General features: G+C 31.1%; 1 protein-coding gene across 1 annotated transcript in view; it reads left to right on the top strand.

Annotated features, from left to right (window-relative positions):
* LOC127715554 (arginine--tRNA ligase, cytoplasmic-like) overlaps nucleotides 1–15224 on the top strand; it is a 186362-nt gene that overhangs the window by 14171 nt on the left and 156967 nt on the right. Inside the window, exons 7-10 of the mRNA XM_052221643.1 lie at nucleotides 83–212; nucleotides 1269–1373; nucleotides 2577–2755; nucleotides 3341–3450. Of these exons, the coding sequence (XP_052077603.1) occupies nucleotides 83–212; nucleotides 1269–1373; nucleotides 2577–2755; nucleotides 3341–3450 (524 nt within the window). The remainder of the gene's footprint in view (nucleotides 1–82; nucleotides 213–1268; nucleotides 1374–2576; nucleotides 2756–3340; nucleotides 3451–15224) is intronic.

Raw genomic sequence — 15224 nt, 5'->3', positions numbered from 1 at the left:
CACCTTGTCTTTACAATGCTTTGCCACTTTATATGCTTGAATGATAAGTAAAATTAGATTTTACAGTATTTAAAATTTGTAGGAATCAAAAGTGAGGTTTGATAATGATGAAGAATTCAAGAAGCGGGCATATGAGGCTGTTGTTAAATTACAGAATTATGAGGACAATCATATCAAGGCATGGAATCTCATTTGTGATGTATCCAGAATTGGTAAAATTTTCTTTTATAATAAACATGAATTATGATGAGGCATTGGTTCTATTTTAAGGTGATTTTAAGTAGAGGCCTTGATGAGTAAGTTGTCTTGAATTAGTTCTACCTGACTGTTAATTACTGTAAATTCAGAATTTATTGCATGCATTTATTATTGTGATTTTTGAAAAATGGACAAAAATGCGAGATTAATTATTGCGAAGTCGGGAAAATCTGCATACAGATATATGTATAAGATATCAGAATATGAGTTCTTATTATTGCGATACTCACCTAGTTGCATTATTCGCATTAATCAAAACCTCACAATAATTTCTGAATTTACAGTACTTCATCTTTTCACCACTGTAGTAGGTATGATGGTGTCTTTTTAGTCATTTGCACAATATAGAATAATGTATTTTGTTTATTTGTTTGTTTGTCAGTGATTTACATAAGGCAAGCCATTAATCTGATTGTAATGAAATAGTGTCAGTGTTAACTTAAATGTAGTAACTAAAGATATTGCATTTTTGAATTTTACCATGTTAGGTAATTTCTTATACCTGACCAGTACTAGTTGACATACTCACGTGCACATAAATGAAAATATGATCTGCATACACAAATATTTGGATTCACAGTCTAACCTGTCTACAATCCAACCAGATATCACATTTACCATGAACCATATTTATATGAACTTTTCTATCACATGTATGACTCTACAGTAAAGATCAATAAACAAACATACACACTGAAGCAACTGCTGGAAACAAGTCATTGGCATAGAGTAAGATTGTGCACTGTACTTAGCTTTTACCAGATGAAAATAGCACTATAAATTTTATGCATCTCAAGTGGTTTTCAGGATTAACCTTTACAGGAATGCTTAAACCTAAAAATTTAGAAGCCAGGGATGAATAAACACTAAAAGACAAGTGTCCTCATTTCAAAGGTGAAATATTTGTCAAATTCTTTGAGATTAATCTCAATGACATATTGAAAGCTAGTATGTTTGAATTGATTATTGTTACATGATCTGTAAAAATTTTCCTGTCTTTTCTTTTGTAGAATTCAAGAAAGTATATGACAGGCTTGGAGTTACAATTGTTGAAAGAGGAGAATCCTATTATCATAAAATGATGCCAAACATTGTTCAGGAGTTAGATGATAAAAGTGAGTAGATTTTTAGTAATCATGACTTCATTCTCTCGTAAATCAGCAAACAAATAAACTATCAATTTGATGCTGTGTCGTCCCTTAAATTGGTGGTAGCCCTCTGTAATTCATTCTTTATGGCAGTTTATTTGTAGCCCTTATGTGTAAACACAGGTTAGAAATTAATCTAGAAAAAGGTGGACGTTTAGACCTGAAGACAATATTTGCATTCTGAAAATCCCATAGTCAAAACTTAGGTAATTGTCATAGGAACAATGGCCATGTATAACTATAGCATATTATATATTATGAGATATAAAACTAGAATTCATTAAGTACATGGATGCAGAAACTTATACAACCTTTAACTTATTGCCAGAGATAAGCATGTGTTTTAAAGCTTCATATATATAAATGCAAACGTGAAAATGTTCCAGGCTGTATCTTCAAATTGGTTAATCATTCATTTAATTTTCATTGAAATTTCTGAACTAGAATATCTAGACTATGTCATCTTATCAATATTAAATTAAAGATTTTAAACATAATTTTGAAAGGATTGAATTATCCGAATGCAAATTTTTTTTCTCATTTCAGATTCAGATTTCAGAAATTAAAAAGAAAATTTCTTCAAATATTATTTTTTTTTGGCAAAAAGAAAGGGGGGGGGGGGGGGGGGGGGGGGTAAAAAATTATTATTATTTTTTTTTTTGGGTAGGGGGGGGGGTCAATTCGCAACAGCATAGTGTATTGCACAAAAACCAAAAAAATGGGGGGATTTTTTTTTTTTTTTGGGAGGGGGTCAATTTGCAACAGCATTGTGTATTGCTCAAAAGCAACAAATTATCATATAACCAATTCTAAGTTCTTCAACTACAGTTATTCTGTGTCAGAAAGCTATTATGTGTCAAATATTTAATTACAATCCAAATTCAGACCTGTATCAAGCAAGAATATTGTGTCCATTTTTGCCCCAACTGTTCAGGGTTGGACCTCTGCAATCGAATCCAGCTGCGCCCTGCGAAGCAATTTATTTTGCAATTTCATTGGCCAGATAATAACTTATCATACCTCTTCCTTTTTTAATAAAATGGCAATAGAAATTTATATATATATATATATATATATATATATTTTTTTTTGTGCTAAATAACCAAATAACATACCTTTCCCATTATAATATATATAACATGAAAGAATAATATGTTTTGTTTGTCTTAGATCTGACACTTGTTGAAGATGGCAGAAAAATCATGTTTGCACCTGGTTGTTCTGTGCCATTGACATTAGTCAAATCTGATGGTGGCTATACATATGACACATCTGACATGGCAGCTATAAAGAATCGTCTGTTTGATGAGAATGGTGATTGGCTGATTTATGTAGTGGATGCAGGACAGGTCAGTCCAAGTTTGAGTGTAAAGCAACAGATAGTTGATGTAAATTTACAATTAACAATTGAATAATCGGACACCCACATTATGATTTAGTATTCCATGCAGTAAAATTAATTCTTGAAATGAATTTTAAAAATGCATTTTATAGTCAAGTATGTCCCTAATTTCCAATCAATGGTTTGCTGTTTGAGTATTGTTTTTTGCCAGTAGGGTATAACTTTTTGTCATATTAACAGATTAAGTTCTCAATTTTAAAATCAGGAGTGAACAACAATTTTAGAGATATTGCCTAATTGAAAATCTAATACTAATTTTCTATTCCTGTTGATTGAACAATTAAAATTCCACAGCAACACTCTTCTCCTAGTTGATTTTTCAACATGTTATAAAACAGTTCCAGCTTTTTCTTTGTTTGAAAAACAAATCTCAATTTCTGACATAACATATTTATAGATTGATATTCATCTTTTATCCAAGCACTATTTAGGTTTGAAAATATAAAGAAAACGTATGGATGGCTAAAAAAAAGTTTGTTAGCACATACAGCCAGTATGCTGTGCATATACATAAAAAAGCAATATTTTACAGGGGCCACATTTTGATATATTATACTCAGCGGCACAGAAAACTGGATGGTATAATCCTAATTTAAAAAGAGTAGAGCATGTTGGTTTTGGTGTGGTCCTTGGAGAAGACAAGTAAGTCAGTTTTTTCTCTTAATGGGTTGGAGTTATCTTCCTTTAATCGCATTCTTTTATGTTTGCAAGTGGAGACAATCATATAGCATTTTTATCATTCTATGTACTTTTGAATAAAAGAAGACTTTAAATGTTTGCCTCCATGCTGCTTGATATGGACATTTTTTTATACCTTTAAGTATAGTTTAAATATGATGAACAGTTTTATAAATCATGTTTCATTATTTCAAGTGACTGGAAATCATACTGCTGCTATTATATTTTTAAAACACATGTAGTTTATTGTGTGTTAAGAATAGTAAAGTCAAAGTTTCCTTGTCTGGTAGATGTACCATGAACTCACCATGACCTTTGTTTACTTCCTACTGAAAAAACAATAATTATTGATAGTCGATCAAGTCATGTGACAAATAATTAAAGGAAGACGGAAAAATGAGTTTGACCAGTTTGTTAATATATTAAAAACAGCAAGTTAATAGACATTCATGGTTCATCACATATTAATAAGCAAACAACTTTTATACATCAAGTACAAATTTGAATAGATAAGCTGCAACTTTTTTCCTATGGTAGCTTTCATCTTGAATTGCATCAATTAGTAAACATTGCATCATTACCTTCTTTATCAATTGGTAAATATTTGTAAATACCTGTCTCATAGGGAAATAACAATATTTTATCAATGAAACCAATAAACTTGGATCAATGGTAAAGCCAAGGGAGATAATTTATTATTATTTTTTTTTTAATTGGATTTAGCAATCCAATTATTATCAACCATACTCAAAGTTGATAGAGAATATCAATAAAGTGAGCAACACATTTCAGAATAAGTTATAAAAGATAGATAATCTGATATTTTGTGTCAATATATTTTACTTGAATGTCTTAAAACATGAGGTCAATGATGTGCAAGTTATTACAATATTTTTTTAGTCATTTTAGATTTAATAGAAATAACTTTCATCTTTGGATATTGATATGACCATTAGGGACATATCTTTCTTTAGTTATAATTTCAGATGTATGTTAATTTTATCATTGGAAGACTCAATATTAATGACAAAACATTACTTGATTATTCCAATATTCAACCTGGCAAAAATGCATCAATCAGTTTTGGTTTAAAGAAAATAATATGTTGTGTTTTGAGTATCTTTATCATGTTTTGTAGTCATAGACATTATTGACACAAATTTGATTTTGTACACTCTTGAAATATTCAGTTCAAAATTTGCATATTTGATGTAAAAACACTTACATTTGATCAAACCATATAAAAAAGAACTATAGACTAAAAAGATTAATGGATGATTTATACACTTCAATGCGGAGCCTTGGTGATGTGTGAGCTTTCTACTTTATATGAAGTCCAGTTAAATTGAGTTCAGATTGATTGATTTTATATAGAATTATGCCCCTTTGACTACTGAATTCAGGCTTGTATAGTCCGCGGTTTTATTCTCCAAAAATGAAGCTGCCAGGCAGGGGTGCGGATTATAGAGTACGATTAGCAAGAAATAAGAGAAAAACTCAATATCGCGAGGTTTGTTTATGTTCCCCCATATTTGTAATGGAAATTGTAGAGGGCGCCCTTATCATTGTCAAAACTAATATTTTACCTAATAAAATTGAGAATGGAAATGGGGAATATGTCAAAGAGACAACAACCCAACCAAAGAGCAGAAAACAGCCACCAATGGGTCTTCAACGCAGCGAGAAAATCCCAAACCAGAGGTGGTCCTCAGCTGGCCCCTTAACAAAATTGTGCTCTAGTTCAGTGAAAATGGACGGCTCACTAAAATCCAAAACATATAAATGAACTAAAATTAAAAAACATACAAGACTAACAAAGGCCAGAGGCTCCTGACTTGGGACAGGCGCAAAAATGTGGGGGGGTTAAACATGTTTTTTGAGATCTCAGCCCTCCCCCTATACCTCTAGCCAATGTAGAATAAAGAAACACATAGCAATACACACAGTAAAAATTCAGTTCAAAAGAAGTCAGAGTCCGATGTCAGAATAGGTAACAAAAGAAACTAAGCAAAATGACAATGATACATAAATGAACAAAGGACTACTAGCAGTTACTGACATGCCAGCTCCAGACCTCAACTAAACTGATTGAAAGATTATGTCTTCATCATATGAAAATCAAGTACAATCCCTCCCGTTAGGGGTTTAGTATCATACCATCATAAAATATATGAGAAGAACATAACCCGTATCATGCCAACAACTGGTTTTAGAATAAATGTGTTTATTTCCGATGCAAAGACCCTATGAGTGAATCAATATTAATACCAAAATATGCAATCCTTAATGACCTGACAACAGTATCGTAACTATATCCTTTCCGAATAAGTCTGTTTAAAGGTTTGGTTAGCTTTTGAGGTGAATGCCGACATTTTTGTGCTTTGTAAAGAATATTACCATAAAATATTGGATGTGAAATACCTGAATGTATAAGATGTCTGCATGTTGATTTATATCTAAGAATGATGTCCTTGTACCGATGATAAAATTTAGTAAATGTTTTGACTAGTTTGTGATATCGAAAACCCTGGTGTAATAATTTTTCAGTAATACAGAGATTTCTTTCGTTGAAATCAAATACGTTGTTACATACACGAGCGATTCGAACAAGTTGAGATATATAAACACCATAAGATGGCGACAAGGGAACATCACCATCTAAAAATGGATAATTAACAATAGGAAATGACAAATCATCTCTTTTATCAGAAATTTTGGTACTAAGCTTCCAGTTAAAGATAAAGATATAAAGATTCAGGAAAGAGCAGTGTTAATCCATATTAATGTGCAATTTTAATTCAAAATTAATTTTGAAGTAATTAATTCTAAAATCAAATGATTCATTACAAATTTCTGGTTTCTTTTCACAGCATTGCATAACATAATCTGGAAACCTGCTTGCATTTAATGGAATGAAAAAAGTGTATAAGTCAGCTGGGAACCAGCTTATGCATAACGATGTATAATCTACAAAATGAAATCGGTTATTTGTTCCATTTTGGTGATTCATACTGACGCATGTGTTTTATTTTAGCTTAAGATCCTTCAAACATTAAAATGATGGATATGTTTAACAGTATTTTTATTAAAGGATGGAACTGTTTTTAATTTCAAAGTTGTATTCTAGTAATATCTATAAAATATGGATTTTCCACACACTCTCACCATATTTGTTTTCATTTAACACATGCTATTCTTACTTCCAGTTTTTCTTGGTTTTTTTTTGTGATTTTGACTTATTTTAACACTCTAGAAATGTTCCAGAATCATTTACAAGCATTTTCAACTTCTTCTTGATGATGGAATATGGGTTTTTCCATAAAAATACTGAAAAAGGATCACATACGATTTAATATTACCAGAGTTTTAAGGACATTTTTTACCTGTTTCAAAAAGTATTTTTACCTGAATTTTCGTGGCGAGAAGGGGGGTGCTGACTATGTACCAGTGCGAACTATACAAGGCAGATTCGGTAACAAATATACTCAATGACTGCTTCTGTCTGTTTGTTCATGCATTATTTCATCTGTCCAATGTCAGGTTAAAGTTTTTGGTTATGGTAGTTTTCCATGAGATTGAGATCACTTGAAACTTAGTACACATTTTCATTATGTTATGATCTATTCAAAACCAAAGTTTTGACACAGATTTCAAGGTTCTCTAATGAGGTCAAAGTTCTGGTTAAAGGCAGGTTTAAGTTTTTGGTAAAGGTTGTTTACCGTGAAGTTATGGTCACAACAACTGAAACTTAATACACATGTTCATGTTGATGTAAACTTCAAAACCTTTATGCCAATTTAGAATTCTGACCAAGATTTCGATGTTCTCTGAACGTTGAAATGTGATAGTGTGATTGTGGCATGGTGTCTTATGGACTCAGTGTGATTGTGGCATGGTGTCTTATGGACTCAGTGTGATTGTGGCATGGTGTCTTATGGACTCATATTCTTGTTAGTAAATGTTACAGATACTTGACCTGATTTTGGAATTTTGTTAAGATATTAGAAGTTACAGATAATGTATGACTTTTGTTCCATTTGATCAATTTTGATAAAATAAAAATTTTAATTATAAAATCCCTCTTATTTCAAAATTCTAGTTTAATAGGAATTCCCAAAACAAATATTATGTAGATATTGTAGATTTGATATAAGATTAAATTCCCATCTTTATATATTAATGTGACCAGTTGGGACATCCATTAGAAATACTTTCACATGCATATTAAATATGAAATTCACCATCGTGTTTAAATCATACATTATTTATGAAACAAGTTATAAGACTTGACTTTTAATATTTGAATTTCATTTTCTGTTGAAAATATGGATTAAAATTATTGAATTATTTTGAATTGGAAATTTCATTGAATAATACGTGACCGACTATTTGTACTTTTAAGTACACAAATGTTGCATGTTGCCAATTTCTAATTACAGAAGGTTGACAACATCATTTGTAACAAAGAAATTAACGCTGTTCTAAATTACCTATTGATTAGGCAGATTGCAATATTTTTTGATGTTTATTTTTGTTGATTTGTTTATCTTTGATCAATATTAATTGTAGTCCATTAATGTTATGCTTACAGAATATTGTTGATTTTCTGATCTAAGGTAAACATCATATCTGTAGCGACAAATTGGCGGTAAATTGTGATCACAATCAGTTTCACTACTAGCTAAATGTCATAGAATATTATAATTATTGATAAGCGATTGTTATATATTGTTTATTTTTGTTGTCTGGTCCTTTGATATTGTTAAATGAGGCGGATCATCTAATGAAAGGTATCTGACTAGATTATATATTGCCTTGAAATATTGTACATGTTAATTAGAACAAACAACTATCAATAAGCACATGCGTGACATGATTTTTATTATATGTTCGTCAAAGAAGGACGTATTATGGAATTCCAATGTCTGTCCGTACGTCTGTCAACACTTTGTATGATAACTCAAATTTGCTTTTTGAATTAAGGCTATTTTTTCACAGATTGCAAGCTCACTCCAATATGCCTGGATTTATAGTTAGGGTTGATAAAAAGCTCCCTTTAAGATTTTTTTTTTATTTTATGGTTTGTCGTTCCAGAGTTTAGGAACGTTAATTGTCAGATTTAGGTAAATTTTACACATATAAAAATAAGGAGATGTGGTATGATTGCCAAAATGACGTAGAAGTTAGCAACTATACAAAACAATAAACAAAAGCAAATATGATATACAGCAACAAACAACAACCACTGAATTACAGGCTACTTGGGACAGGCACATACAGAATGTGTTATACCATAACTTGAGTTTATTTGGATTGATTTACCCGGTACTGGAAACTTTACATAATTGCTGGAATTGGATTACATAACACAACGTTTGATTTGAAAACAAAATCTGATGTCTCACTCTTAGAGTTATGGGACTTTAACGGTCATATGAATCAAAGGCATTTAATAAGTCATTCACTATCTCTAGTTTGTCACATCAAATTTAATTACTACAAACTTACACTTCGCTGAGATTGGTGAATGTAGACTTGCTTTTGATTTTGAAAATTTTCCGTTTGTCATTTCAAAGTTAATAATAAGACTTTTAACATATTTGACACAAAGGTTATACACTTATTGGAATCTTTATGCATGTTTTTATAAAGAGCTATTTTATTTGCTTCTGATAAAATGCCTTCTAAATATCCCATTTTATTTTTGCCACAATTTCAATATGCATAATAAGGGCTTATCATGCACTCTTGGCACAGCTGCTTACTAGTTATGAATTGTCTGGCATCTCAGGGTTTCTTTGGAGTAATTCTTGGACCCTTATATATCCCTCTGCTCATATCAACAAAAATGTCATAGTTTTGATATGGTTCAGTGCAGCCACACAGATTATCTTTGCTGCAGATAGCAATTCAATTATAAAAGAATATTCCTTGAATATCTGATCATCTCCCGTGAATTTCTTCCTTAAGCACAAAATGCTGATAAAGGTATGTTCAAAATCAATTGATTACATGCATGGTTATAGCCCTTCATTAAGATAGGTAATATGGTATTTTAAAAAGTGATGGTTGCCGTACAGATTGTTATTACTCAGAAAAATTATGTTAAAAACTTAACAAAACTCTGATTAATGGTTTGACAGACTCAAGATTAAATATTAATGCTTTATTGATATTTGGAGGGGGAGGGGGAGGGATGGAAGGGGGTGGCAAATTGCAAAAGGTTATGATGACTAAATTGATGAATTGTTTCTGTGATGGGTCTCATTTAGGATAGTATCACTTTATGATACTGTCCTGAGAACATTATATAATGGTAATTCAGAGCTTTTAATTAAGGGTAAGGGTTCATTTTAAAATCAAAATTACATTTGTTGAAATATGTGTTAGGCTAAGTATTGAAAACTTAATAACTTATTGAAGTTCCTTATGCTAAGGGGAAAAGGGGCGGGGCAAAAGGGAGATAACTTTTAAATCAGTAATGTATTTGTAACGCTAAGTTTCATCCATGCTATTTTACCAATCATGGCACAAGACCACAAATAATAAAGTTCAAATATATAGCGCATATTTATAGTGTAGCATATACTGATTTCAAGAAAAATATATATAATTGTTTTAGAAAAATTCATCAGGTCTTCCACAAATATGGACATTTTTTATGTCAACGTGGTCTTTGAATCAGTTTAACAATGAAAAACATACTCATTTTGACATTTTTGTACTGGAGCAAATTACTACATTTCATTTAAATTCATGACCCAATATTTTATACAGTGTACTTACAATATCTCTCTTTGTTAATTTAGGCATAAAACATACAAAAATAAATTGTGAAGATGTATTAAAAAATAAGGAAGTTATAGAATGTCCACAGTAGAAACTAAATTTGTAGACATCAAAAATCATGGGAAGATAATTGTGAAAAAAAAGATAAAATAATCTCTGTTACTGAAAAGTTTAGTTTATATATACTTACACAAATGAATGACATAAACGTTTTAGTGATTTAAAAGGTATCAAAGTATAACTTATACTGTTAGGGTTGTCTTTATGGTTGCCCTGAATGCCTACAGTTAAAAGGATTTTATGTACATGATTGAAAAACAATCAGTTGGCTCAAACATTTCAAGGTTCAGAGTTATAGTAAGAATAGATGATCACGAGATAACATTCCGAAGTTAGTTTCTATTTTCTAAGTTTTTGGCAAGATGACTTGCCATCTGTCCACATAATAACGACTATATATTCAAACTAGTGCCAAGTTTCCTGTTGGCAAGATGACTTGCCATCTGTCCACATAAAAATGACTCTATATTCAATTTAGTGCCAAATTTCCTGTGATGCTTGCTTCCTCTTATACATATATATCTACTTCTATGTAGGAGCACATCAACAATAAATGTGTGGTGTCAAAAGGAGAAAAACAGAGAAAAACATGTGCAGTCATTATTGATATGGTAGAGACTAATAAAAATGTTAACAGAAAAACACCTGATATATATATAAAAAAAAAAAAAAACAGTTTTGTTGCCTTCAGTATGTGAATCAAAATAGGAAAAACTGAAAATATATGAGATCATCACTGATGAATTTCTCTTTAAATGCAAACTGCTGATATATTTATGTATAGAACAAAAGGGAAGAATGTAGTATTTTTATGATTTAAATGATTTAATGGCTTGAAAGGAAGTATAGTTGTCTTAACCTCATTCCATATAGTCATGCCTTTCTTAGTGGATATCATAACAATACTTTCTATGTTTCTCTCCTTTGTCATATTACCCCTTTTTCTATTGACAAATGCTGGCAATGTAAACAAATATAAAGAGTCTTGCTTATTGGTATGAGTTAATTGGTAAAGCTAGTAAATTTAGGATTAATTTAGTAATTACAGAATATTAGCCATCATATTTTCTTCCTTGCATGATAAATAGAGAATAATACATGGCAAAATCCGTATCATATGCCGTATCATCCCGAGATACCAATATTAGCCCGAGGGCCTTTAGGCCCGAGGGATGATACTGGTTGAGGGTGATACGGCATGTGATACGGATTTTGCCATGTTTTATATGCTTTATCATATATTTAAACAGGAGAGAACATCCGTTGTTCGACCTGTTAGTCAAATGCGTTTTGTTAAAATATACTTTTTCACTATTTTAGTCTTTTGGAAAATGTTGTTTGTGCTGTATTTAGACCCCTCTACCTAGAAATTTGTTTTACATGCACATGTATAAAAATTGTGGTTTTTATCCAACGCAATCATAGGTTTGAACGTTGTTTTCAATTTAGATTTGTTTAAACAGGAGAGTATATATGAACTGCTTTCTGATCCCTAGCACCTGGGTTACCATTAGATTTACTTTTGTCTTGTTTTAAAAGCTTTAAAAGAACTGCTTCATCATTCATCCCAAGCAATTCGCGTCCTGTTGTTCATAGAAATATTTTGTTTATTGTATTTTTTTTGTGTTTTGTATGGTGTTTCATTGAGTTCTTTTTTGTAGTTGCATTTCGTGTGCCAGAAAATATGAAAGCTTGACGTCTGTGACGTCACATGCCAAACAATGACGTCATTTGGTAAATGACGTCACGCCCAAATGACCATTTCATTTAGGACCCATTGAGGAAAAATATTTCTTGAGAAGCCTGCATAAATTAAAACATGGACTTCATGTAAATTTAGTCGGAATCACTACTGACATAAATGAGAAATTTTAGTAGGGGTGTGATAAAGGGTAGGGGTGTGATAAAGGGTGCACATCAAAGTTGAGCGATACGGATATAACAGCAGGCTATTTATCAAATATTCAAAACTACTGTATTTACTACTAAATATATGATAAACCATTGTTAACAAATTGTACTGCAGGTTTAAGACTACTTTGTTGAATTTTAGTTGTACTGCAAGTTTAATACAACTATGATGAACTTGTGTTGTACTGTTGGTTTAAGATAGAATAATTATAAATTATCAATGATATAAATTAAAACAGAAACAATGAGTCAATCAACTACCAGGGAGTAATCAATGTTTATATACATAGTGATAATAATTATTTAAACAGATGATTGTTCATATAATACGACCATGAATGAAAATATCTTAAGAAAATAAAAAGATGTTGTACACTTGAGGCCAGAGGAAAATCATAATAATTGAAATAAAATACCGTGTCAGATCTCTTTTAGCACATAAAATTTATTGTATCTACTTCTATGTTCTTTTTGTTATTTAGTTGATCAAGATAGAAAAAGAGGATATATAGATTCCATCGCTGCAGCAAGTATGTTTCGATATTTCTCCACTCGAGACAGCTAATTTTTAATATTTAAAGCGCAAGGCTTGCTGAGCTTTTTAAATAATTAAAATTTAACTGTTGAGAGTGGAGAAATATTGTAATACACGAGTTATAGTGGGGGAATCTGTTTCTCTAATGATTTTTGTCCTTCCTTTCCAAAGATTTGCAGAAAGTTGTGTTCTTTATATGTGACGTCATCAGGCATGGTCGCCTTTTTTCATGACATCACAATAGGAGTTTCAGAAGAAATCAAGAAAATTTAACGACATAATTAAATTTCGACCAATCATTTGCTGAGAACAGATATTTCACTAGTGAGGAGAAATATTTTTCTCACACCGCTCAGGAAATGTGAAAATAGCACAAAAAATAGCGAAATACTTGTCCTTATTCAGGAACCTAATGTCAGTGTTTGTCCTTTGTAAAATTTTTGTGTTTATTTTAGTCCTTTAAAGATTTCAATTTTAATGACAGATCTTGTGTAGTTTCTATTAACTAGTTTGACATATGATATAGAGACTTTTCTGTTGTAAAATAATCTTTGTCAAACTATAAAGGTCTTTTTTTTTGTGTTGAAGAATTGTTGTCTCATTTGATATTTTTTATTCATAAATATAGTGTAAGTTATGTGCATTATACAGATCTACCTCCTTTACAGGGAACACTAAGCTTTACCATACTGTAAATTCAGAAATTGTTGCGTGCATTCATTATTGTGATTTTTGAAGAATAAACAAAAATGAGAGTTTAATTATTGCGATTTTAGGAAAAGCTACATACAGATATATGTATCGGATATCATAATGCAAGTTCTTATTATTGGGATACTCACAGAGTCGCTTTATTGCCATTAATAAAAACCTTGCTATAATTTCTAAATTTACAGTACTTAAAGATACAATTGATATAACCTCCATCTTCCCTGAAATTTTATGGTACTAATGAAACAACAATCTACCAATATCAGATCTTTTAGTGGTATACTATCTGACAACTTCCTACCATCAAATTCAATATAAATCTCCATTTTCCATTTTCTAAAGCTCATATAAGGTAATTAGGGGGACCTATATCTAACTATTGTGTTATCGTTGCTGACTAATGAATGTGATTTATCAGAATTGACAGTCGGCGAAATATTGACCTGTCGCAAAGAGACGGGAGGCTCATTATCAAGCGATTCTTGATTTAAATTTCGTTTGTGCGCCACTGATTAAAGATGTCCCCTTAATTGACTGGTCACGATAAGAAATTTGTATGAATACCATCAAGGCCTATTTTTTCGAATAATAATTAAGAATGTAAGATATCAACTCAAGGAGTATTCAAGTAGAAAATTTTAGTTGGAATTAATTGTAATTTATGGTGTGTTATTGATTTAACATAGATTTTCATTTCTTAGATTAATTAATTTCATTTGTATATTTTTGTTGCTGTTTAGTTTGATCTGGTGTCTGTGACAGACAGCTAATGTCCATTTCTAATTTACATTTCTCTTTCTCTGTATTTTCTACCATTGCTTGATAATGAGACATGCTTCTTTTGTCATGTTTATTGTATCTATCTGTCATCTTTGTATTAACAAACTGTGTTTCTTTTACAATCTACCTTAAATAGTGTTTTCTGATTGAAATGAAACTTTCTTACAAGTGTTTCATCACTATAACATGTTATATATTTCATGGCAAATGCCAAAGCTTTAACCTGCTTTTTTATTGATCACAGAGATGAAATGTTTTCAATATACTTATAAAACTTTCCTAACAAGGTTGGAAGTATATTTTTTCAATCTTTCTTTTACTCCTCACTTCTGACAGTGTTAAGGTATATACTGATGCACATGGCTTTAGACCAGATGATAAGCATAGAATCCCTCAATCAAATAGTTCAAACTTGTAGCCAACTAGACAAAAACAAAGTTTATTTTGATATTGCTCATATTTGTCCATTTAATTTTTACCATTCCTGAGTTTAAAGAAACTTCCTTTTTAATTTTTGCCTGAAGTATCATGAGGTGCAATATAATATTGTAGAATTTGGGCTGGGGAATTAGTGTGAGGATAGCAGTTGTTTGTAATCAACTCCTCAAAAGCCTTGAAACTTTTTAGATCTATGTATTAAATGTGCTGTTACTTCCTACAATGAAAGCAATACACTGAAAGATTTCTGTTATCAAAACAATGTAGAAATCTACTATTGCTGTTTCCATCTGCTAAAACATGAATATTGCATTTAACATTTCAACAGATGGGAACACCAATTTGCTGTTTTGATAACACAAATCTATCTGTGTATTTTTCTCAAATGTTGGAAGCAACAGCACGTTCAGTACATACAAGTAGATGATTCTTTATTATATCCCCGCTTTAAAAAGTGGGGGTATACTGTTTTACCTCTGTCTGTCCATCCATCTGTCCGTCCGTCCCATGAATA

This window comes from Mytilus californianus, unplaced genomic scaffold, assembly GCF_021869535.1.
Source record: "Mytilus californianus isolate M0D057914Y unplaced genomic scaffold, xbMytCali1.0.p SCAF_9, whole genome shotgun sequence".
NCBI lineage: Eukaryota > Metazoa > Mollusca > Bivalvia > Mytilida > Mytilidae > Mytilus > Mytilus californianus.
Note: the sequence above shows the minus strand (reverse complement) of the source record. Positions and strands in the feature narration are given on the sequence as shown.